The sequence below is a fragment of the Pagrus pagrus genome (genome assembly GCF_965226575.1).
Source record: "Pagrus pagrus genome assembly, chromosome: 12".
Classification (NCBI taxonomy): Eukaryota; Metazoa; Chordata; class Actinopteri; order Spariformes; family Sparidae; genus Pagrus; species Pagrus pagrus.
In genome coordinates this window covers 18459239-18484934 of record NC_140196.1, presented here as the reverse complement: position 1 = coordinate 18484934, position 25696 = coordinate 18459239, and the positions used below count along the sequence as shown (strand labels likewise).

Below are 25696 nucleotides of genomic sequence, written 5' to 3'. Positions count from 1 at the left end.
CTGCAGTTGGCCATTTGGCAGCCTTGTTGGCTGTAATAACGCCACCACCATCCCCTCCATCTCCTGGTGTGAGAGTCAGCTAAGAAGCATGTAATTGTGAATATGATGTCGATCTGTATGTATCTGTGGTTTGCAGAACCATTAACTGCTAACATTATATCCTGGGGACTGGGCTGATGCACATACAAAAGATGTGAATGTACATGTGTATAAATCAGTATATATCAGTAGCAGCATATATACCAACTGATGAGTACAGTATAAAGTAATTGCAGGGAAAAATTGCAAAACACATGATGAGGTGATTTCAAAACCATGTTGCCAATACATGGTTTCTTCACTGAAGAGCACTGACAGTTTTTCATTAAATATTAAATGTCTTGCTCAATACATACGTTGGCCACAAATCTTCATGTGAATTTATGTTAAATTAAATATAATTCCATATATTATGAGATTTAAACTCTAAACTATCAATATTGGTCTCTTCCTCAAAAAACCCAGTGCCAATCAGGCTCTGCCTACACTCGAATTTTCCTGAACTCATCATCCATTATGTATGTCCTCATGTCCACTATTCACTGGACACTCGTTACCTCACTGTCAAAATAGTCAAGAAATACTCGACAGGCGGCAAAGTGTGTCCTCCAGAGTTTCTCAGCTTTGGAACCAGATCTTTGTGGAAGCTATTTGTCTAGAAATCGTTAAATATTAAGTCAAAGACGATGTAAAAAACAAGTTAGAACAGGTTTGAATTCTGATATAACTAACCTAAACCTTGTCTACTTTCAGTCCGACATGGTCTCTTCTCATACTTTATGCAACATTTATACAGGAACAGGCCATTGGGAACCAGTCCAGGGCTGCTTCTGTGCATCATTAACCTTACACATGGTTGCTGCCTGCATGTGTGTGTATGTACTATAGATGTTTAATTGTGTGCATGGCTCTTTTCAATACTTTTACATGAATGTTATTTGGATTTATTTTTCCAGTAGTTAATTTGAGAACTGCTACATGTTTTCCCATCTCAATGTCAACATTGATCGTTTTACTGGGTGCACTGGATTATAAAAATCGTGGCTCCATCTTTGAGTTGGGTTGAGTTTTATTTCCTCATCTGGATTTTCTTGTGATTTTTCTCTTATCTTCTCTGCTTCTCATCCTCTACTGCATCATTTGGTGTTGCATCCTTTTATGGGGTTGTTCTTCAAATATTTGCAGCTGAAAAGCTACACATACACCAACAGCTACATCCAAATCCTCTGGAAGGAAGTTATAAAATGTTTGTCAAAGATGTTTAATACCAACGTCCCTTAACAGACTGCACTTCTTGACTTTGGACTTTGTCAAAGCAGGAGATTTATTGCACTGTGTTGGAAGAAGAGTCTGGATGCTAGAGGATGTGGATGAAGGAGCTTTCTGACTGTATCGGTTTGGAAAGAGTATTTTACAGAGCAAGCAGAAAGACTTTGTTCAGCTCTGGGAAACATACATGAATATCATGAATGATGGAAATGTAGGTTTTACTTGAAAAGAGTTGTGGCTGTCGGTGTGTATACTATTGTCTTGTAACTGTATGTTTCTTTGAGGGGATGTTGTAACATAAGAAAAGGACAATAAACATTGTGGAAAATATTGTAAGGTTGTTTTGGGTCAACAGTTTTGATCAAACTTCACTAAGACTTCAGCTACCAATTGTTTTCATTATTAAGAAATGTTAATATATAGAATTACCTAAATTAATAAGTATTGAAATAGTTATGTTTACTGATCAACTAATCGTTTCAGCTTTAAAGAACTTCTACTATTGCAGTTTTACTTTTTATTTAAGCAGACAAGTATTCCTTTGAAACATTGCCAATCTGCATTTTTTTGTAAGATACTTATTTATTCAGCCTATTTATTGACATCTATTGGAGCTGGAAAGGGGAGAGGCAAAAGACACATTTCTTATTTGGCTCACCGGTATGAGAATATTTGGTGATGTGTAATATGATGTGAGAGCTCAATATTCTTTTCCCAACTTCATCTAACTTCTCTTAGAAAGTAGAATGATGATAAAAATAGAAGCAGAAAATTACAGTTAAAGAGAAATATAACCAAGTATACAAGCAAACAATTAAATAGTGAAATAAATAAATAAATTAAAAAAGTAATATATTAACAATAACAATGAGAAAATAAAGAAGAAAATAAAAGAGATAAATAATACAGTGAAACATGCCAGGGGTCAGTGTAAACATAAAATTAACTTTAAAAACAATAAAATGATGAGGTTATTGCCTTTTTATATTGCTCAGTTTCCTTCTTGAAAGCCTGGGGGTGAGGTTTGACCAAACACATTTTGATTTATGATTATAAAAATTATAATAAAATGTATTAGAAAATATTCTTCTTCATATATTGTGAGCTCACAACCTTCACAGACGTCTTCACCTCACTTCAACCGAGCCTGACCTTCTCCAAACAAGCCCTCAAGGTTTTAATAACAAGGCAGAACAACAACATCCGGTTACGTCACTTCCGCTCAGTGCTCGTCAAACATGGCGCTGCTTCTAAGGTCAGTACATATGTGCTACATATTACTTGAGCTCGGAGAACGCTTTATGTGTCTTTTCTCGGGGTTATCATGTCACATTGACGGATTTACATCATAATAGCGTTACAGCTGAGGACAATCCGCCCGAGTGTAACCTTTCATCATCGTTTATTATCCTTATTTATCCTACATATGGTGCGACACCGGGCTAGCTGACGTTAGCTAGCTGGCTAACGCTAGTATTTCCCCGGTGTGTCAAAGCTAGCAGAGAGGGAACTTTGGCTCTGAGTATTATTAATAACGGACTCGAGAGCTTTAATTTGCTGCCTTCATCGTTTCAAGAGCTGATGATATAAATTACCGGAGTTGAGCAAGGCTTCCTTGTCTCTCTGATTTAGCTTGAAGCTAACTGGCAGTTCACGTAGCGTATCAGTCATGCCTCTAACAAGATAAAGTCCAGTATTCGTCGAACTTTGTTCACTTCTTTGACCTGAGATGGCCTTTGAAGGTCAGCTCAGCGCCACTCAGGCTAATCAAGCTAATGTTAATCACTGTCCCTGGAAGTTAGGTGCTGGCGGTGCTACCTCCCTTATCTGTTTATTTTATTCTTTATCAGTTGAATCAGAACAGCTCGATGTTTTTAACCTACGGAAGACTTTCCTCGAATAAGTGAAAAATACCTGTGTAGGGCAGCACAAGAACAATAAGTTTAATGGGTGTTATAGAAATCATGCTGACAGAAATATTACGTAGCATTTTCTTTGCTGTGTTGGTGTAAACAGCATTATTTGCCATTACTTAGAGTATATAACATGACTCATTGGTAGTTGTGAGCACTGAAAGATATTAGAACAATCCTAGTGTTAAAAATTATCCAAAACAAAACTTGTATGTTTGTTGTCCTTCTCCTTTATTTGACCACACACCAAAAAAGTAATTCTTACTCTTAATTTTTGTCTTCAGGACGTTGGCCCGCCAGGGTGGCTGTGTGTCCCGACCACACTACAATGTCCTCTACAGACAGTGAGTTGTGTGTGTGTGTGTGTGTGAGAGAGAGAGAATGAAAGAGCACTTTGGTTCACATACACATACTAAGTAATGTTTCTCTCTCCACTACAGTGCCGCTCCAATGGGAACCACAGCTAAGGACGAGATGAACAAGTTTTGGTCCAAAAATGCCAAACTAAACAGACCCATGTCTCCCCATCTCACCATTTACAAGTATGTACAGTATCACACATGCTGTGTTTCGTTCACATGATAATTTCACGTATAGAATGGAGATGAGTCTGTTGTCTTAAATGTACATTCCATTTACGTTTTACAATTTTCAGCACAACATTTTCAAAGATGCTGAAACTCCACCGCAGAGCAATATTAATGTCGAGGCAATGTTTAGATCATACAGTCTTTATTTTTTATGCTTATAAAACAGCAGAACAAGTCACCATTTCCAGAGATTCAATTGTCTTTGGATGCATTTAGTGCAGTGATGGCGTGTCAAGTAGAATTCTAAAACCTGTAGTAGAGAGAACATTTGTATTCAGTATGCCTTTTAAATCCACACTTGGTTTCCTCCTAGCTTGTTTTTTTCCCTCCTGGATCACATCATACTTTTGCTGTGATTTCAGAACATATATCTTATCAGACTGTTCTACTTCTTCTATCACTGCCTGTACCCACTTAGACGTGACATCCACATTACTGATCATTTATTTATCTGAAATCTCATTGCGTTAAATTTTAAATACCTCCCATGACCGGCAGTTTTGCCCTTGAGCCTAAACTAGTTTTAAGTTAGCATTGCTGCCTGCAGTTGAAAAATAGAACAGAGTATTTTTTTTCCTTTCTTTTCTAGTTACACTGATGCAATTTGCCTATGACATCCTGAGCCTAACTTGAAACAAAACATTTTTAATAAAAAAAGAAAGAGACAGCTAGACAAATTCAGTGACGACTCAATGCTTCATGTTTCAGATGGTCCGTACCCATGATGATGTCAGTCACACACAGAGGAACTGGAGTCGGGCTCAGTGGAGGTAACGCATCCATTTTGTTCTTGTGCTTATTTATTATTGTATAGAACGCTTATTCTGCTGCCACTGTCAGTGTTTGATTGACCCTGAACATCTCTACAGGGCATTTTAGTCCAGCGCTATTGATTTCTGCTAAGAGCATTTACTGGCATTACGAAACCAATGTTGTTCGATACAATTGAAGCCTTTGTATGTGAAAATCAAGTCTAGCACTGGACTGCTAACAGCTTTTAGTCATTGTTGACCTCGATGTAGCATGTTGTTGTGAAAGCTGGGTCCAGTTCTGTTTGTATGTTAATGGGTTCAATCGAGGTCAGCGCCCTCAACTGCTAGTTTAGAAAACAGTCACTTACTTTGTCCCAAAACATCGCCTGTGTTTAATCACGGTATCTAAAATCAGCTTTCTGCAAAAGGCTGGTTAACAAAAAAATATCACCTGCTGAGAGTAATAAGACAAACCCTTATTGAGTTATATACAATTTTTATTGTTGTGTTTAGGCATCTTGCTTCTACTGCCAATACAATTTTTTATATGGAATTAGCTTTGATTCACTCCTGCTATGTGTTTCCAAATGGAAATAACATCAAGTTTCTCTTCCATTTGGCCTCTTAATGGTCCAGATAGCACAGAAAGGGGAGCTCAGACATAACCATTGAGTGCAGTGCATTGTTACAGGCAGCTTTTTCTTTTTTTTATATAAAGAGGCCATTGTTTGGCCTTCATTTTATGCAATCAGCAGGGGAAAAAGCCTTTACATAACTTAGATATTCAGGAAAATGACTGGCCAATGAAGGCCTGGAGGTTTGTTGAGTCATGGAAACCAATCGAGCAAAGATAAATGGTAGTAGCATGTTGGTCTTTGACATATGCTAATTTCTCGCTTAATGTCTTATCTCTGAAATGCGACATTTTTGCGACACACACCTCATCCAGTATCTGGTCTCATTACTTCTGTCTGTGTCTAGCTATCTCCGCCTTTGCCCTGGCAGCGCTGGTATTACCAGGACATTACCCGTACTACTTGGACTTGATCCACTCGCTGTCCATCGGGCCCTTTCTCATTGGGCTGGCCAAGTTCGGAATCACCTTTCCCGTATCGTACCACACCTATAATGGCATCCGCCACTTGGTAAGCCTTTTATAATTACATTCATACACCTAGCAAATGTTTTTTTCTCCAGGCAAAAGAATATTTGAGATGATTCAGCCATCACTATGTGTGGTGTAGTGTCTGGACTCATCAGCTTAAGCTTTTTAAAGGAGATGCAATCTGTTAATGTTTTCTATTTTTGTCATGTTTCCTCCTATTACTGATTTCCTACGACATGTATTTCATTTGCCAGCCCAGTATTTATAAGCTGATGGCATTATGCTGTTCTTATGCTAAATGTTCTTCTCTCTCTTTTCTCTTATTATTATTTAAATCAGTGGTGGGACATTGGCAAAGGCTTCAAAATCCCAGAGGTCTACCGCACCGGCTACACAGTTATTGGTCTGTCCATCATCACCTCCATAGCTCTGGCTGCTCTCTGAGCGCAGAGACGAGAAGAGATGAGCAGAAATGACGGCAGAGGAGCGAGTTGAAGGGATTGTGGACTTGATTCACTGTGGGAGTTTTGTGTATATGTTCTGTTCAGGCCTACTGCAGGCCCCGTGTCATCAAAATATTAAATAAAAGATTATATTATGCTGTATGCAGAAAGGTGTTGTGATGTTTTGTCCCTTGGAATTAATTATACTCTTGAAAGCTTTGGGGGTCATCAAATGCAGCAAGGGTGCAAAGTGCATGCAAATGTGACCCAGTTTGTTTCACACTTGTTCTCAGTGTGAACAACAACCAGGCAGCCAAAATTAGACGTGTCCTACATGTTCTATCCTTATGTAATTTGTCTTCTTGTGCCGTGACGTCAAATTTATTAATCACTTTGCTGTGCCCAAAGCGCTCTGTCCCTGCCAGCCAAACAAGCACATTGCCGGTGGTCATCTCTGCGCACAGGAATGTGTGTTTGTGTCTGTAGCTCGGGCTGTTTACTGGAGGCTGTCATTCATGTTTTAGCTTCTCCAGGCCGCAGCTGCTCAGATGCATTTTTCACATCAGGAAGGAGAAGGGCTGAAATGCAGCGAGGCAGCCCAGTGGTGGAAGCTGTGTGTGTGAACAGACTCCTCACCAGCAGCCTGCCTCAGGCCTTACCTCCCACTGAGCCGCACAGGAGCCACACGCTGCACCTGAACAGCTTTTGTCCTGCAGTGTGAATAAAAGCAAGCTGCGATGTAATGTCAGATCCAACTCCATTTATGTAGGGTACAGTAACAAGCGCACAAGGGGAAAATAAACTAAACGATGCGGGGAGGGGGCTGCACCCATACTGTTTTCTGAATGAGCTGGTTTGGAAATGTCTGTTTGGATCAGTTGACATTGCACTGAGGAACAACGTGGCCACTTAGTTTAGTTACCTCCAACAAAATTGGTTTATCAATTTGTTACCGGTGGCTCGAAGGGGAAATGCTTGTCTACTCGCGTTTCTTTTCGCAGCCGTTGATGGAGTTTATTTGTGCGCCGCACGTGATCAAACATATTGCTTATAAAGGACACAGCAAACAGCCTGTGCAATAACTGTCAGTGTTTATAACGCTCAAGAGTTAATGCTTTTGATGGTGTAGTATTCTTCTCAGAGCCACATCAGCCACATTACTAGACATACATCTATATTTAACAGTCCTCTAAAAACAACACTTGCAAAATGGCTCTCTGTGAGTTTTTGGCTGATTGCGGTGAATTTGTCATGTAGACGATTCTCTACATCAATTCTAAATCCATGAAGACAGAGAGCCATGGCACTGCAATTTTCTGTTGTGATTGACAGGAAAATTGCTCAAACTCTGCAGGATTTAACACTGGATTTGCTTATTGTCAGCTAACACCAAACCCTGTGGAAACATTTCCCATTTCTAGAGGGGAAAAAACAAACTGAGGTAATAAAAACATGGGCTGTTCACTGGAGCTTTTCCCTGCGAGGAGGAAGCACACCGCCTCATAGTTACTGATGCATTTACAATGCAAGATGTTCCATCTTATGGTTTTGTGCTGATAATATCACCATTATGATGTGTTGACGAGATAACCTGCGTGAAAGCAATGGGGGATGGAGAGCAGGGGGCTCTCCCCGTCTCTATGAGGCATATAGGGACTAATGATTACGCGGCGGCAGCACCCCCTACCGGTCGGAAAATTACTGTCCACATGGCTGCGGTCCTGATGCTGAGGGATGGTGAGGATGCTGCACAGGGCTGGGAGGGGGAGCATAAACCCGCTTTTGATCGAAAAATTGTGTCACAGTCTCTGTGGCGCAATGGAATAGCGCGCTGGACTTCTAATCCAGAGGCTCCGGGTTCGAGTCCCGGCAGAGATGTGAACCAATGGGTTGTGGCTTTTTGGATGAGAGGGGATGGAAGGCAGAGATGCAGCTTTTGTGATTTTGCAGCTGAGACGCGTCTCACAGAGCTGCTCTGTCTACAGATGGATAGAAAGATGGATGGATGGATGAATCACCAGAGATGTGTTTATTTTGCAAAGGCCCAATATATAAAAATGCATCTGGACCGAATTGTTGTAGAAATTTCACATTCAGCGCGCAAAGGTCATCGCTTTAATATGCAGATTTTAAACGGGCAAAAAGCCTGAAAGCAGCGCGTCGCTGTAGCGGCACAGCACAGACCGGGCTTTCAGCATCCAAGCTGCATGCTCAGGCTCCGCTCTCATCCAGCCACCACCACCGGCACCGCAGGACAACACAGCACCGTGCAGCCTCCGTCGTGTGAAAGTCAGTGGACACGCACGCTCTCTCCCTCTCGCGCACGCTCTCCGGCACCTGGGGCTGTCCACTCATTTAAAGCCCGAGCAAAAGCTTTTCTAAAGCAGCGCCAACAACAAAACATTTAAAGCCTTCTCAGTCCTCATAACAAGTGTTTAATGATGCCAGATGCTGCGTTTCCAGACTCCCGTTAGGTTTAGACACAGGCAGAGATAAAGACTCACAAATGACTCACAGCCAGGAAAATGGTGTCGTCTCCAATTTATTATTATTTTTTTTTTTAGTATGCAGGTTTTGTTTTGAACTATGGAGCCTTAACTTGTTTACAATGTTGTGGTGCAAGTGGAGTCATTATGTGTGTGTTTTTTATTTGTTTATTTATTTATTTAATTTAGGGGACCTTTCAAGGAAGAAAAAAAATCATTGGAGCCCAGAGCAGCTGCTTTCTTGCTTGGAGATCTCCCTCTCTCACCCGCTCCCCCCATTGCTTTTTATTATTTTGTATTTCCCTCAACAACAAAAAAATAAACCCAACCACCTCCCCGGTGTCACTTGGTCGCCACCGCCTCTGATTGGGCTGTCGTGCGTCTGCCGCCATCCGTGTTTAACCCCATCATGCCACCCCACACGCAGACCTAATCCGCCAGTAAAACTAATCCTTAATCCTCTCTGGCAAGTTGAACAACCCCTCCACCACCACCACCGCTCCCTGCCCCTCCCTACCTCCTCCTCCCTCCTGCGTCCCGTGGATGGATGGTGGTTCCCAAACGCGCCTGGCGCACGAACCGTCAGACTTGGAAGTTTACAAGCACAGTAAATGCAGAATTGATGGTTTGAGGGTTATGAGAGCATTTAGAGGCGATAAGGCTATCAGCACCATTGTAGGAATCTGTGACAGACACAGCAAAAAAAGTCCCACAACTCAACGAGACTCATCACATCTTTACAATAATGCAAATTACCAGGCCTACGGGAACTAGCAGTGGGCCTATCTGCCAGATAGGGGTAATGGCTGGGTAATATCGATGATAAGACTCATCGCAGGCTACTGAGAGGCGTGACAATCAACTCCAGATGACCTCCGCTGCCTCATCCCAGGAGATGTAGGCCTGATAGAATTCAAGAAGGATACCTGCTCCATATCAAACCTTCAGATAAAGCAGAGGCACCACGGGAGATAATAAACCAGGCTACCGTGCAGCCCCGATAAGGTCAGCGTGGACCGTCAGAGGAACATTACGGCGATTTTTCGGTATGGCGAGATCACACTTCTCTATCTGCTCCATCTCCTTCACGTTGCTCTCAGCCAGTAGGCCCCTGCTCCGGCCCTGTTATCCCGATGGTACGGGCCAAATCGTATTAAAATCCCCTCCCTCCCTCCCTCCCTGCTGCCTCCCTCCCTCCCTCCCTCCCTGCCTTGTCCCCTCCCCTCTCTCTCGTCTTTCATACAGACTGTTTTTGCTGCAGTGAACGGCAGCCGTGGAGAGAGAGAGCGAGCGAGGTAGAGACACAAACACACAGAGTGAGTAAGAGAGAGAGAGAGAGAGAGAGAGAGAGGAAAGAGAGCGAGAGAGAGAAAGAGAGAGAGAGAGAGAGAACGGAGGGAAAAGGCAAGAAAAACAAAGAGTCAGGAGAAGAAGGAAGAAGGAGATACAAAAAAAAAAAAGTCGACAAAAGCAGATTGAGAGGAGGCTCCGGACAAGCGGCTGCTGCGCATCAAAGGAGGGACCTTACTGAGGACCTTACTGGAGACCAGCGGCAACAAAACCCGACTCCGGAGGCGGAATATAACGGTGTGTGTGTGTGTGTGTGTGTGTGGTTGTTACTGTGCATTGCTTCGCAGTTTGTTGTGTTGTCCAGCGCTCGGATGTAGCCCGCAGGGCGGACAGGAGACACCTGTCAGTGCTGACGCTTTTTCGGTCTCCAGGAATGTGTCTGTGTGCGCACTCTGGGTAGGTGGCTGTGCGTGCGTGCGTGCGTGCGTGTGTGTGTGTGTAATCCGTCATGCCAGCACAGGGAGAGAGCTCTTTAATCCCTTACTCTGAATATGCGTCTTGTTGTCTCATCTCCATCTCGGTCTACACACACACACACACACACAAAACAGCATCACAACTCGCCGCTGTGTGTGTGTGTGTGTGTGAGAGAGAGAGAGAGTCGAAAGCTCATCCCGGCAGATATTCCTGCAAGTGCGGGGAGAAGGTGTGAGAAAACAGGCTCCGACCCGAGACACGCTGGTGCTGCTCCCGCGGTCCGTCGCAGCGATGCAGGCCACCACAAGCTGTTATTGCTACTGTTATTATTATTATTGTTATTGTTATCATTGTCATCATTAGTGTTGTTGTTGTTCTTGCTCTCATCACCTCTGTTATCATCGCTGCACGTTGAGAGCGGAGCGCGAGAACTTGTGTCAAATCACGCCCGGAGCGTGCGGGATTATAATTATTACGTTATTTTCTTCCCTTCCTCTTCCCGCGGATGGTACTTGTTCTAGTTTTGTTTTCATTTCTCGCCATCACTCAACAGGAAAGGGCTGGAGCAACAATAAACACAGCCCTCCCAATCCTCCCCCCCCCTTCACCACCCCCACCCCCACAAACAACCCCACCCCGCTCCTCAATCCCCGCCCCAACCGCCCGCCCGTCCCGCAGGCAGCATCCAGCCGCGGCGCTCCCCCCCTCTCTCTCCCCAGCGCTGACAATGAAGGGAGCGTTTCGCAGATGGACCGAGGGCTCACCTCGATGCTATTTTAAGGGATGTGAGCGAAATTGAGGGAGAGAAGTGTGTGTGTGTGTGACAAAGAGAGAGAGAGAGAGAGAGAGAGAGAGAGAGAGAGAGAGAGAGAGAGAGAGAGAGAGGGAACGAGTGCCTGAGCGCCTGTTATGCACGTCTGTTCGTCTCCAGTCTTGTGCAAAGCGCACCGAGTGCTCTCAGCGGGCGACAGGTGCATCTCTCCACCGATGTTGTGTGTCCCCCCCCCCCCCCCTTTTTTTTTTCCACGACCAACTGCGGGAATGTTGCTTTGCGTTATTTCTAATTAGCGTGAGTTAGTTGGACCCGTCCAAAAACACTCCCTCACCCCACATGCGCGCAGCTCCTCGTTAAAGTGGATGAATATATATTCACCCTCCTCCTCCTCCCTCCTCTCCTCTCATTACCACACATTCACCACCATCACCCCTCTTCTCTGCTGTTTGGCTCGATCACCAAACCACCCTCCCCCCCCTCCTCTCCCACCCCGCCTGTCTCAATCGCCTCCCAGTATGGTGTGACACAAGCAGATCGATGAATACCCATGGAGCAACGCGTGAGTAGCGGGTGGGCCAAGCGTTTATTCAGCAGCGGCCGGACCAATGGCAGGGGACGCAATTAGTGGCCAGGCGGCCTGCCCTGCTTGTTTTCCTCATCTCTCCACTGCTCTCCCTGCAGGTGACACTCCAGAGCTCCTCTGCCCTCCTGAGGATTCAGTGAGACAGGCGGATCTGCGCGCCCGACCATGGCCTTCCCATCAGCCCCCTCTGCATTATGGAGTGTCAGCTTATTGACAGTACTGTTCGCCGCTGTGGTTCACAGCAACAATGTCTATGGTAAGCACCTCTCTCCTTCTTTATCTCCCCGCTTCCTATTCTCTCTATCTAGCTGTCTCTCCCTGGGGCCCCTGACCTCCCCGACCCTCTCTTTCTGTCTCTGGTGGTGCCCCTTATCTGTTGACTTGAGGCTTTTTTGTCGTTTCCTGTATTATGACAAGGGAATCAGAGAGCCGTTAATAAGCACATGGGACGCTCCCACCTCCCAGGACCCCAGTGGAATTCGTGCCGTTGTTTTTGAGGAATGTGTGTGACTTGCACGTGGGTGCCGGCCTCCACACACACACACACACACAGACACACACTTACACAGGTCCTTGATGGAGTTGCTCACTTGCCCCGCAGCTTCCTCTCCTTTTCCCCTCCTCTCTCTCTCTCCGTGACATCTCCAGTCACTTGCATACACTCACATGAAAGCAGACACACACTCGCACAACATCCCTGCTTTCATGTTCACCTACATGCTCAGCATCTCTCTGGCTGTCTCGCATCTAAGCAGACTATATCTGTGTCAGGGGTTCATGCAGCCCGGAGATAACCAGTGATCATCTTGTACATTCACAAACGGCGACACGGGGGCGTGCACGCTCGTCACACACGTTCAGTGCAGACACATGGCACTCGTCATGGCTGGAGCTCAACCTGCGATGAGCTGGGCGCGGCTGAACGCTGGTGGTAAGAGAGGATTTGATGAGAGAAGCACTTTGTAATGATATCATCCCTGCTGTGAGCACAGAGTGAACAGGAATACACTGTCCAGTGCGCTTTTTCCAATTACGTAACACTCAAGTGACTGGCTGCCGGTAATACAACCTTTGGAGGGCAAACTGTGCCGATGGCGAAATGGTGCATCATGATTGTCCCTCAATCCATAGAAAATTGATTGACACAGGTAGAATCCAGTTGGCATTTTCTCATTACAGTGTGGATTTAATTGCACCGAGTGTTTGGCAAAGACGTGTAAGACGATATCGCAGCAAGAAGACTTCTAATAGATCTTCGCTGATTTGCATTTGCAATATATTTTCTCCGAGGCCCCTCGCGCTTGCCGTGCACACCCACGCATATTTACAAATATGAATACATCCGTGAGTGCACGCTGCATGCACGGTCTCCATGTGTATGTGCACAGATATGCTGCTGCACGCACCACACTTACTGTACTTCCACTTCGGTTGTCCACATCAGCTGTTTTTCGCTCTCTCCTGAATTATGCATGCTTGTGTTTCCGCAAGTTTGTGTATGAAATGTGGTTAAGTGGAGGATTGTCGGCGTGAGCTCACAGTGGTCAGTGGAGTTAAAAGTGAGAAGCACGCCGGCTGTGCCAAGAAGCCATGAGGAGGTCACTGCCGAAACAAATGCAAATGAAGGTCTGTCAAGGCCCCCGAACGCTGCCGAAGATGAGAAATGCACAAACAACCTCCAGATTGAGGCGCTGATGATGAAATATCAATCTCTCGTCAGAGGGCTGACCCCGACCGTGTAGTTCGTCATTGAAAGCCAGGCAGCGGTTCGTTATTTGGGTCCGAAAACGATTTTGGCTCGAATTCAGACGCACGTCACATTTGATTAAGGTGTGCCTGGCGGGAGGGCTGACCATGCATGACCAATTCCTGCTTTGGTTTCACCTAAGCGCTGTTTTACATTATCATGTCAGTCAAGGAGAGTAATTAAGCCTGGGACGTGTTTAGGAGATGAGAAAACACGTCAAGGAGTGCAATTGAGAGGAGAAGGGAAGCAGGGATGGAGTTTCAGTGTGCATCTTGTAAACCATCAAGTTGTGCTCAAGGACTTTTTCTCATTCCTCCTTGTATTCAAAGCGTAATCAAAAACTAATATTAACTACACTGAAACAAAGCAGGTAACACCTCTCCAGTGAAATCAATTAGAATCAACTTTGTCGGGTATTTATCTGAACAAGAATGGATTTTTTTTCATCAACGGAGAACAGGAATTTGTCTTAGTGGCATTGGTGTAAGAACATACTGACAATATAGTTTCATCCTTGGCAAACAGGAACATCAGCTTCTATAGGCCTCAGAGGAACACTGCCAGGAATTCAACAGACAGGAAACTATATCTAAGCATATGAGTCTTGTGTCCACTCCTCTGTAGTTTCCAGGCATTTGAGCAATGTGGCAAACAATGGTGTTTTAGCTTCAGAGGGAAATGTGTGTAAACTGCAGAAGCACTGGTCCATCGCTCACATCTGCTCCCAGCGATCTGTCTGATTGTTGTTGTTGTGACACAGCAGCAGAGCTGTTAAGCAGAAGATGGAGTAGGGCGGGGCAGGCAGTCAGATAATGCCGTCATAATGGAGATTTCCATGCTAAGAGGCCCTGGAACAGAAGGGTCTACTTAGCATAAATTATTCAATGTTATGTATCAGAGAGGAAACGATCAGCTCAGCAAATCAATGCAAGAGCAGATGAGCCATCAGAGAGCAGGACTGCCCATCACGGCTACACTCAGAGTATGAGGTAATTTAAAAACATGCAGAGTGTCCCTATTCATCATGAAATCAAGGAAAGGTAGAATGAAAGCTTCCCTCGTGAGTTACGGGGTTGATTATCACACAGCAACCAACAGGCTGCATATTACAACCCACGACTCCCAATTCTTCCTCTGCCCCATCTTCATCTGATGTACGTCAAAGTCAGGGAGAGGACACCACTTATTGTGTTTCCTCTGGATTTATCTGTGACCAGGCTTCCTTAGAGCAAGTGAACAAATCGGGGAGACACTAATTGCGTGCCGTTTGACATATCCATTTCCACAGCTGGATGTGCAGCCATGCGCTGTGGATGGAAAGTGCCTCTCAGAAGGGCACGGATTAGGCATGCAATTGGCCGACTGTGCCCTGGTTCTGTACTGCTGACCCAGTTACCTCGCGGCTGCTGTGGAGTATGGAGGGTCCATTCTCTTGAACGCTCAGCAGACTGCGTGTAGAGCCGAGCGCCGCAGCCTCCCATCAGCCACCTGGCCCTCCGCGGCAGTCTGATCCCAGACCCCAGGAGAATGTTTGCATTCGTGACAAGAAACATGCCTAATAGTTTATTTACCTCGATGAGTCCTGTTGGTCGGGGCAAGTGACTGAAGCCCTGGTGCTTCCAGCTGAGGCCGATAATGAATAAAGATTAAAGGACGGGAACAGTGTGGACCAATCGTTAGTGTGGTAGGATTTACAGGCGGGAGGGCTCCGCATGTGTGTGCCTCTGCCAGCGGTTCACTTTATCCTGCCACAAAATGGGCTCCTTCCCCCCTGGACCAGCTCTTTCTCGTTGGCTCGGTGCCTACTTCCTGTGTGTGCTGCTGTTGTTTACTGTTGACTTCCTGTGTGCCAAGATGGGGAACATTTGGCTAATACACAGTACGGCTAGCACACAATAGCAGTAGGCGGTTTGGATGCGAGGCCTCTGCCTGTTAACAAGGCTGACTGATAAGCAGTGACTCATTAACAAGCCGAGGTACACAGAGCCCGGGGGAATTACCGCCTAGCCACTGTGACATTAATAAGAGGCCTAAGCTATTTTTCCATTTGGCTCCGCTGGCAACGGGCTAAACCAGTGGTTTCCAATCTGGACCCTGGCTATTTACTGGCTCCAGTGCTTTTCCATTTGTTTCAGCCACTGGTTACCTGGTCTGATTGGATTGGGGCAGATCAGTATTGTCAATGTGGGCTGCAGTTAATGACATCTGCTGCTTGAATGGAAAACCAGGCACCCCTCATTAGTTTTCTGCCGATTCATTCAGAAACATCTGGGGAGGAGCCCAATTAATTCTCTTCTTGCTGATCATGCCAATTAATTAGCAATATGTGTGTGTTTCCGGGAAAAAGAAGCAAATTCACATCCTGTATGTCAATCACTGAGCGTGATGATGACTCTGTCACTGTATATATCTAATTACACTCAGTACATTATGCAGGAGAGCTCCAAGCAAATACCTACTATCAGAATTTTAAATCCAAAGCCATATTATTCCCATTGTGTTGTGTGTTTAATTTTCTCTGATCCTTTAAGTGTTTTGTCGTCCAGATCAGTTTTGTGATTAGAAATTTGATCCTGATTGGCTGGCATTAGTTTGCAACAGATTCACATCTGGCAGAAAACCAATTATTTCTCCTGTTCATCATGCCGATTAATTAAGGCGCTGTGGCTGATTGATTAAACTCCCAACAAAGCTCAAACCATGAGCACGAGAGCCCTGGGGATGATTTGCATCACACATTATGCACATTCGGGTGTCTTCATGTTATCTTCATATAGCTCCTCAGACATGTTGAAACACTACCCGTGCATCAGCGACAGGAAGACGCGCTCACAGTTCAACAAGGCACAAGTGTTGATAAGTAATTTGTGTCTAAATTGAGCTGAATTAGAACGCGGTGGCTCGCCAGTATCATCGGATCTTAAAGGTATCAGGAGCACCCGAACAGGAGTCCATTAGACCTCATCAATCTAAGGCAGATCTCATCCACCCTGGTCCACTCAGGCAATGCGAGATTACATCAGAACGAATCAATCTCACCTGCTAGCATCATAACAAAAAATGGCATGTAGATATTGAAAGGGAGAAGTGCTCTTGAGATTCTGCAGAGCAGTAGCGCACTCGGCTTCCTCTCAGGTGCTCTTAAAAGACACATCACTCTGCAGCAACTCAGGGTCGAGAAAATTAGGGGTCCAGCATTTGTGGAGCTGTCAGCTTTAAAGCATCCCTTCACAAAGACACCGCAGATTAAACAAACCGAACAACAAGAACAACGTCAGCCTTGGAATAAATTAATTCACCTAGTTTCCTACAACAAGAGCCCTTATTATTGTGCTCCGCACTCAACTGGCTTTTCCTTTGATCAGGTCCCTCACTCTCGCCACCCCCAGCCCCTACCCCACTGTTTCTCCTGTTACCTGCCGGAGTTCTCTGATTGAGGTTTTAATTGATTGCTGCGGGGGTGGAAATCACCCATCCTGTCATTGACGCATGATTGGTCAGACCAAAGGCTTCCAGGAAAGGTAGTATCTGTTTGTTGAAGCCCATCACTGCACTGTGTGAAACTTCCAGCTATGACGGGGCGCCGGGAGATGCGGGTGCGCGGCTGTAAAGCGCAGCATTCGTATTGATTGAGTCTGAGTGCTGAGGGTTCCCCCTGAGCGCAGGAGCTCCTCCAATGAAAGAGCAGAGGTTGCTCTCGTTTATTGCCTCATTTTGATGATGCCATCACTTCAGCTGCTGGAAGGGAGTGTGTCTTGGGGGGGGATCTTATCGCTGATACCACAACCATAAAGACATTTTAATTCACCTCTGCGATGTCCTGGGAATTCTCTCTAGTCTGGTTGCTGCTGAGGATTCACTGAGTCTTATCGAGCCTCTAACATACTATCACATATAGAACCAGTGTTGGCTTTTGTAAAATGTACTTACTCAGATATTGTTGCAATCTTACTCGGACTGCTTGTGAACATGCTGTTTGGCTGCATTTATTCTAGGTCATTTCACGTTCCCTCTTGATAACAGAGCTATAAATGGCGGTTTGATGGAAATAATTTGTGATAAGAACACCAGTTTAGCGCTGAATTGCCTACAATCTGAAGCAGAGTCTGGCGCTTGTAGTTTACCAGCTGATCCAATGTCAAAGTGAATCAGCAGCCAGACTGAAAGAGTCCTCCAGGCTGCAACCTGTCTTGGCACATCGCAGCAAAGTTTTTGTTTTGACTGACTGAGAGATTAAACAGGGTCTATCTGAAAGGAAGTACATTGTTTTGCATCGTGCTTCCTATACATTTTTATTGATATAGTTGTGTGCTCATTGTGTACTGAGATATGGTTTTGGATTTGAAACTGTTGGCTGGCATCATTAGTAAAATTTCTGCATTGTAACACAGCTACTGCTCACTGGAGTTCATTTATGGTGCCACTGCACTGCTGGCACTCCTTCTGCCTCACAATCACATCGTACCAAACTGCCTGAATGCTCATAGCTCCCATAAAGAGTACATCTGCTATTAAAATGCAGTTTGCATCATTTGAATGTCCTTTGCATTAATACAGTACCTGGCATTTAGTGCATGTGTTTCATCATCATTTACAGCTGCATTGTAATTGGATCAAATTTGTCAGGCGCCCTATGCAAAGCACGCGGGAAAGCAGTTTGGGAGCTTGCATTGACGGCTGTAGGATCATTAGACTTGATACTATAGAGGCTGGATTTACTTTTCGTTGAAGTGGAAAAGGTCGTCTTTTATGAGTCGTTCCTGGAAGGCAACAGAAATGATGACGTGTGTGTTTTTTTTCGCTGCAGTTTTCAACTACTGATAATGCTATTGAAGGGAAAGGTAGTGAGAGCTCGTGGGAATTGAGTGTGATGCCGTAGGTGTCTTTGGATGAGCTGAGTGGATGTTAAACTTTCGGAGTGAGTTAAAATTTCTCTGCACTGCGTGGACTGTATTTACTCCTGGCTGAGGGTTGGATCACCTCTGTAGGTGGTCTGAAGCACCTGATAATTTTCAGGTCGTAATGTGCATTTACTCACCGTATTATTGAGTTTTTTCTGAACCGAGATATCCTCACAGACATTGCATTTTAATACAAGGTCTAAATAAGGTCAGACAGCCAAACGTTTAAAACAGAGTGTGGAGTAAATAGTGCGTTATCTTTCCTCCACTCTACCCTTAAATAAGTCTTCTTCCAGCGCTCTTGTGTGTTAGGTTTCTCCATGAAAGCCACAGCCTAAATAGCTGCTCACCTAACACAATGAGTGTGTTCATTGATTGAATGCTTTCATTGTACCAGGTGAATACAGTGATTGTGACCTACAGTCGGTATCTTTTCCCTTCCGTGAGATCCGTTGCAGCCACCTGCGCTTTCCTTCAGAGGCTGAAAAGAAGTCAGTAGTGTTTAAAGATGTAAAAACAGCAGCCTATAGATGAACATGAAAATGAGCTTGTTGGCTTCATTCTGGTATCCTTGAGGTTTGAAAGATGCATCCATGTTTTGATGATTGGTGCAGGGAATATACTACTTTCCTTTAAGCATTCAGTAAGGTCAGCCGATCAATCCGACAGTCAATCACAGGGATGCAAGCGGAAGCTTCAGACTCACACATCGCCCAGTGGACAGGTGCTGCCTTGGCTTTTAGTCTGCATCTGGCCCTTGACACTGATCAGGGTATGATGAGCACATGATGAGTGGATGTGGCTTTTTACGAAGAGGCCATCGCCGAGCAGTGTAACTCAGCGCTGCCGCGGCTGGTTGAAAACAAAGGCGCCAAATAGGCATCTCTAATCTCCCTGCTGAATGAATCCGAAACAAAGAGAGGAGGAACGCAGACATAGAGGCTTGGACACACATAGGATAAGCTGATTACCCAGGAAAGGAGGGAGGGCGAGGGAGACAGAGGGAGAAAGACAGAGGCATGCACGTGAACAAGAGAAATCCATACAGTAAGGGAGCATCAGGGGCAGGGAAATGGAGGAGGAGGGGTAGAGAGAAATTTTTTAAGAAAAAAGGCGAGCGCACTCTAATGATGGGGTGCACAGACCGGAGAGAAAATGAAAAGAAACAGCGCAGGGAGCGAGGGAGGAAGAAAAAACACACAAGAGAAAAAAAGGTGAACGTTTAAAAGGACGAGCCGTGGCGCGCTACATAGAGCATGCAATAGGAAAATGAAGGGAATGCATATTTGCCTGTGATATCCTCCTTAGGCGCGCGACACAATCAAAAACAGGACATTATGCAAATGTGAGGGCGCTACGGCAATAATCGCTACCTGAGTCATTTCACCTGCTCTGCTCGGTAGTCGCTATATATACAAACGGAATTACACCCAATCCAGGTGTATGGGCTAAATATACAGCTAATTAAAATTAATGAGATTTACTTAGAAAAGAATATGCTCCTTCCCTAAGCTGCTTATCCCCGCATGAGAATCTACTACACACACTGACACACACACACACCTTTGTCAGAGTGCACAAAAATGCACACATACACACACGCACCTTGTTGTGATTCACTCTCCTTCACTTCGCTTTCTCACAGCCTGCTAGGCAGACTATTAAGAATCCAAGGTACGCTTACAAACACACACACACACACACACACACACACACACACACACACGCACACAGTCTATCTTCCTGTCTTTCAGCCGGCTTCCTTCTCACGCAGACTTAAACATGCTCCTTGTTCAGTGAACACGCAAGTCCTTGACTGTATGTTGGCAGACGCACACACAGACAAACGCAGACACAGTTGACACACATGAACAAAGATTCTTGGAGATGCTCGCACAGGCAAACAGATGCTGACACACTCGCAGAGGCAATTCCAGAGAAAAGCTTATGTACATATTTATGCGTGAAGATGCACACACATTCACACATGTGTATTCAAATGAAGCTTTGAAGGCCTTCGAGCTTTTACTTAAACAGAAATACCCCTGTGAGCCAAGCTGTTGACTGTCAGGCGAAAGACTGCGTGTTCCTGCCGAGCTATCTGTGTGTATGCATAAGTGTGTGTGTTTAGCGGGCCAGTCAATGAATGCATATATATTCCCCACGCAGCCCACCACTTCTGTATATATAGTGTAGGTATTTGATATGCAGTACTTTCCAAACTGCTTACAGATATTTTTTTTTTCCATAAGGTAGCGTCCAACCGGGGATGCTCCGTTTCATAGCGAGCAAAGTGCTGAGTAATTAAACGGCTCTTCAAGCCCTCTCTGTTGAAGGAGATGGGGGCGGGGGGTGCTGGGAAAATGACACAGCGCGAATTAATCACACACTTTATTAACAGACTTAGGTTTCGGTGGAACACTGCTGTCTCCACCGCAGCTAGCTGCACCACTTGGCACCAAACCAACTTATGTCTCATCCGACCCGGCGCACATTTGTACTAGCGTGTACAGTAGCTTACACATGCACTCACACACTCACATGCACACTCTGCTCTCTTTTTTTTCTTTTCTTTCTGTCTCTATCTCCATTTCTCTCCTTCTGTCGCTGCTTCATTTCTCAGCTTGGTGAGTACTTGAATGTCATTATGACTTTTGCTATCAAAAGCAAACAGCGGGGCTGGATTGAGGAGTGCATGCCAGACCTCCCGTTTTCCACGCTGAGAGTGCCGCAGCATGTCGAGTGCTATTTTGATCGTTCGGGCTTTTTTTCCCCCTGCTCCTTTTCAACAAATGGACCGGCGTTTTACAGGACAGATTTATTGACCGAGCTCCTGCTGAGTGGCTCAACTGGCCCACGTGGTCTACTTACTGAATGGAGAACCCTCTCTCTGTATGTGTACAATAGAGACTTTCTCCCTTGGCCCATGTGTCGATGAGGATGACTTCATATCTACTGGCAAATTCGATCCCATTTGTGAAATGCATAGGCAGACGGCACAAGTGAACGATATAATTGAGTTAATGAGCTACACGCCCTTATCTGCTGTTCATTCATATGGGCAGCCCGAGGCGTGACGACTATCAGCCTCTTACACAGGCTACTGTATGTTTGATGAGTCCCTTGAAGGGAGTATTTGATAATGCAGTCAAACTTCCTCAAGGCAAGCTGTTTTGATTTGTGAAGCAAAGAAGGAGTTTATCCATCGCGTTTCTGTTTTTTTTCTTCTTGTTCTCTTATTCTAAAATGAATATTTAAATATTATTGTGATTTATTTATCGCGGCTCAGTGTTCAGCGCCACGGAGCTATTTTCAGGTTGATATCTTCACAGGCAAGAGGGAGGGGAGGCAGACAGACTTGTACATAGGAGGTGTCGTGCTTGACTTTGTGACAGCGCGTGACGGCGTGCCTGGGAGAGTATCTTTTTGTTGTTGTTTGAAGGGTTCGGTGACATTTTCTGGTTCTCCCCCTCAGGGGCAGAGGCAGTCAGAGCTGGCCTGGTTTCATCAACCTCCCGGTACAGTTTACAGGGGTTCTGTTCGAAAGGACAAAGAGGAAAGGAAGGGTCATTTACGTCATAGGGTCAGTTGCTGGTGGCGAGATTGCTACATGCTGACATTTCTTCATGTCGTTTTGTGTTACACCTTGATGGACCAAACATGGAAACCACTGTAACCTGGTGTGATCTACCATCCTAATGTACAAAAGGGTGAAAGGATATCTTATTTTAAAAATCTATGAATAAGTTGTGAAATCAAGATATATCCGTAGTAGAATCTAAGCAATTAGCTGCCACTTTCTGAGTGGAAGTCAAGTTTCATATAAACTATGTTGTTTTTGGAATATTTATTAAGTAATGCAGTAAACTTTGCAATCAAGGACATTTGGCAAAGAATTTTATTGAATTTGCATCCGGCAGGCAAGTACTGGGGTCAAAGATTGTCAGACTAAGTCTCAAGTCGAGGTTCAAGTACTTGAGAATGTTTCAAAGTCAAGTGGTCCAACAGCGAATTAGAAATGAGGACAGTCTTAGGTCTGAAGGCTGACGAAAAACACTTCAAAGTTTTTCATTTATAGAGTTGTGTAATAGTATTCAGTGCATGGCCTTAATAAGTAGATATTCAAGCTGTGTTACTATGCTCAGCCTACTTGACACTGGCTTACTAATTCCAGAGCTGAAACAATCAGTTTATCAATAGATTGAACAACAGAAAATTAATTGGCTTGATAATTGAGTAATCACTGAAGCAATTTTTAAACATTCCCTTCGGTTTCAGCCTCTCACTTGTGCTTTTCTTTGTTACGCATGATAGTACACTGAATAGTTTTGGACTGTTGGTTGATAAAAAGAAGCAATTTTAGAACATCACCTCGGCCTCTTGGATGGGCCAGTTAATCAAGAAAATGAGCGTTTATAATTGTTAGCTGCAGACCTCATTAATTCTTTATTGTTGTGGCATTTCACAAAGTCAACAGTCTGGATTTGAGAATGTTTTTAGCAAGTTCATAAGTTCAAACATGCTCAAGTCAAATTAAGTATTCAGGGAGTCAAGTCGTATTTAGATCATACTGAAGTCCCAGTCAAGTCAAGGCACAGCGACTGAAATGTCTCCTGCAAATGTGTCCTTGACAGAGACGCCGGACTCTCAGTATCTGCTCAGTCATTGTGCGTGGCTCCGACTAAGAGCATCAGCTAAATGGCAAACGTGTTAAGACGTGCAGTAATTCCATCTTCAAAAATCCAATCATTTTTACTGGCATTTGTCGACAAGCTCCAGCCAGCACGTCATAAATTGACTGGCACATATTCCAGAAACAATAGACGTCTGTCACAGCATATGTAGATAAAACTACCGATGGTTACAGGGGACATGCTCCCATAGTGAAGGAGTGACAGCAGGAGGCAGGAGGAGGCGATGTTGCTCCCTTGCTTAATTGTCAGTTTTCAGTTTGGTTCATCCTCAACAAACTACAGCGATCTAATTTCCTGTCAGAGTTGAATCTTAACCCCCTTCAATCAGCTGATGTTGCACGATTTGGAATCGAAACTGAAAGCCTCACTAGAATCGAGCTTGACATCTTTCAATTTCGGACAAGAAATACCTGATAATGGAGGTACCGTCAATCATTTATAAGAGCAATTTATTGTATGAACGGTCATGTGGGAAGATACAGATACTCCAATTAACTGCTCATAAATACCACATTCAATATTCATAGCTTCTATCTGTACATAGAAACACAGTCTGAGACATGCAGACACTCAAACAACAACACAACAAATGTTATAGGCTACCGTATTAATGCTTCGAGTTCGGCATCATTCAGCATCATTTTTGCCTTAAGTGACCACATGTGGACGAAAAGTTGGTTGGATGTGGGGAGAATATCTTGATTGAATTTGCGACTTGTCAATCACAAAGGAGCCACGCCCTAAAACATACCCTGCTTTATGGCCTATTTTACTCTAAATGGGGCCATAATTTACAAAATGAACATCATGCTGTTCTGAAGAAGACTTGTAACTAGCAATTGAGGCCATAAACTCATTTGGGAACTGTTTACTGAGGTCATAAATCTCACCCCCTGCTGTTCATTAGAAAGACTGCAGATTCAGGGAACTTCCATATTGGCTTCACTTTTCAGACCAGGAAGCTCTGTCCATATTGTATACGGTCATATACCGGCAAAAATATAGTCTTGTGATAGCAGAGCAGTTTGTTTTTAGAGCAATGTGACAGCAAATTGAACTAACATTGCTGAACATCTGGAGAGACTCGTTATCTGTCCTCGCCCCACACCAAATCCCACCCTGCTGCCACCGTGACCAAAGCCAGTGTCGAGCTCAGACTACTTACCATTCCACTTATGGCCCAAATCTTCTATATCGGTATACAGTATGTAATTTTACATCAGAGTAACACTATATATCATGATACAGTAATTGTCCTATAAATTCAATTTAGAAATGAACCGTTCAGAGCCAGTCACTGGTCAAGGATCGTGGATTCCTTAAAAAGTTGTTTTATGCTTAGCTGTCCAATGCATCACTTCACAGCAATTTTTGCATACCTTATTTGTTTCCATTATATGACATGCCAACAGCTGACATACCATGCTTTCCTTAAAAGCAATATTGTAAGAATAATTACATTTGTGTCAGTTTTTTGACACTTAATGTGATTTTACGATACCTCAGTCTCAAGACACAGCTGACTTGACTGTCATCACACACACTTCATCCATCCGAGCATAAGAGACACATTATTATATTGTTTATATACTGTGCATGGCATATGCAATATTTTGGAAATAATCCAATCATAACTCAAAACAGTATCAGAACAATACAATGAGATCATACAGTATATTAACAGTATGAACTGGTAGAGGACTGTGAAACAGAACAAATTCAGCTCAGAGCTCAATCTGCCCGGCTGTAAATGTCCTTGGCTGTTTAAGTGTTGCATACAGTAAATAGTTTCAGTAGGTTTCATCCAGATAACACATACCCAGTCTTTTAGATTGTGTGTCCGTGTGTGTGGGTGGAGGGCATCACAGTGTTCCTGTTCCAATAAACTAGACTACACAACTGGACTCATGTTCTATTTTCTATTGTAGTTGATGAAAAACATGCATTTATTCATCAAACATCATCATGCATATTCTTTCACACTGAAATGGGGCCTTTAAAGCTCCACTTGGATAGCACCAAGATAAATATTAATGATTCAGAGTGTCAGACGTGGTGGACAGTGTGATAAAATACCTATTTATAAAGCAGTTTCAAAATAAAGTGACAAACATGTTCACTGTCAGTGAAGTAAATCCATTAAAAAACAAGAAATAGAACAGTGATGCAACACCTGCCGTTTGTCGGATGAGTTCTCCCAAAGCGCAGCCATGACTGCATACACTTTTAAGCGCTGGCCCGAGGGGGAATCCCAGACCATGACAGCGTTAGCGCAGAGATCTATCCACAGAGAAATATAGCGATGCAGCAGATTTTATGCAACATTTGAGTTGGAAAGGCCAGTAGAGGATGTCAGTCTTTTGGGAAGCAGTCTTCTTGCTTATTAGCAGGAACCACTGGACAGATATGTTTGAACAGCAGACATGTGCTCACAAGAATGACAGTAAGTAGTATAACCAAGGTAACTGGACTTTGAAATGTCTCACCTGCCGTCAGCTGCCGTCAGCTCAGTTTCAAACATCTTTATGGTAAAACAGCGAGTTTAGCTGCCTTTGGTTTACTTTACTTTGATCTATATGGTTCAGGTTTGTCATAGGCACTCAGTGATTGCCCATAACTGCTGTCAGTAATA

At 44.2% G+C, this 25696-nt stretch overlaps 2 protein-coding genes across 2 annotated transcripts in view; both read left to right on the top strand.

Moving 5' to 3' along the window:
• The first annotated feature begins 2512 nt into the window (after positions 1-2512).
• On the top strand, positions 2513-6273 carry sdhc (succinate dehydrogenase complex, subunit C, integral membrane protein). Its single transcript, XM_084368363.1, has 6 exons — positions 2513-2563; positions 3506-3565; positions 3662-3763; positions 4520-4581; positions 5545-5708; positions 6008-6273. The coding sequence occupies exons 1-6, from the start codon at positions 2547-2549 to the stop codon at positions 6110-6112; spliced, it is 510 nt and encodes a 169-aa protein (XP_084224489.1). The 5' UTR covers positions 2513-2546; the 3' UTR covers positions 6113-6273.
• Positions 6274-9851: 3578 nt separating this feature from the next.
• The window catches only part of cadm3 (cell adhesion molecule 3), a 100232-nt gene continuing 84387 nt past the window's right edge, over positions 9852-25696 (top strand). The window contains exons 1-2 of the mRNA XM_084370046.1: positions 9852-10184; positions 11821-11978. Of these exons, the coding sequence (XP_084226172.1) occupies positions 11888-11978 (91 nt within the window). The 5' untranslated portion in view covers positions 9852-10184; positions 11821-11887. The remainder of the gene's footprint in view (positions 10185-11820; positions 11979-25696) is intronic.

What these genes read in the sequence shown, in the direction of transcription:
- sdhc (XM_084368363.1), top strand. An exon ending in CCCCATCTCACCATTTACAA is followed by an intron (nt 3,764 to 4,519) that starts GTATGTACAGTA and finishes TTCATGTTTCAG; the next exon opens with ATGGTCCGTACCCATGATGA. An exon ending in TGGAGTCGGGCTCAGTGGAG is followed by an intron (nt 4,582 to 5,544) that starts GTAACGCATCCA and finishes GTCTGTGTCTAG; the next exon opens with CTATCTCCGCCTTTGCCCTG.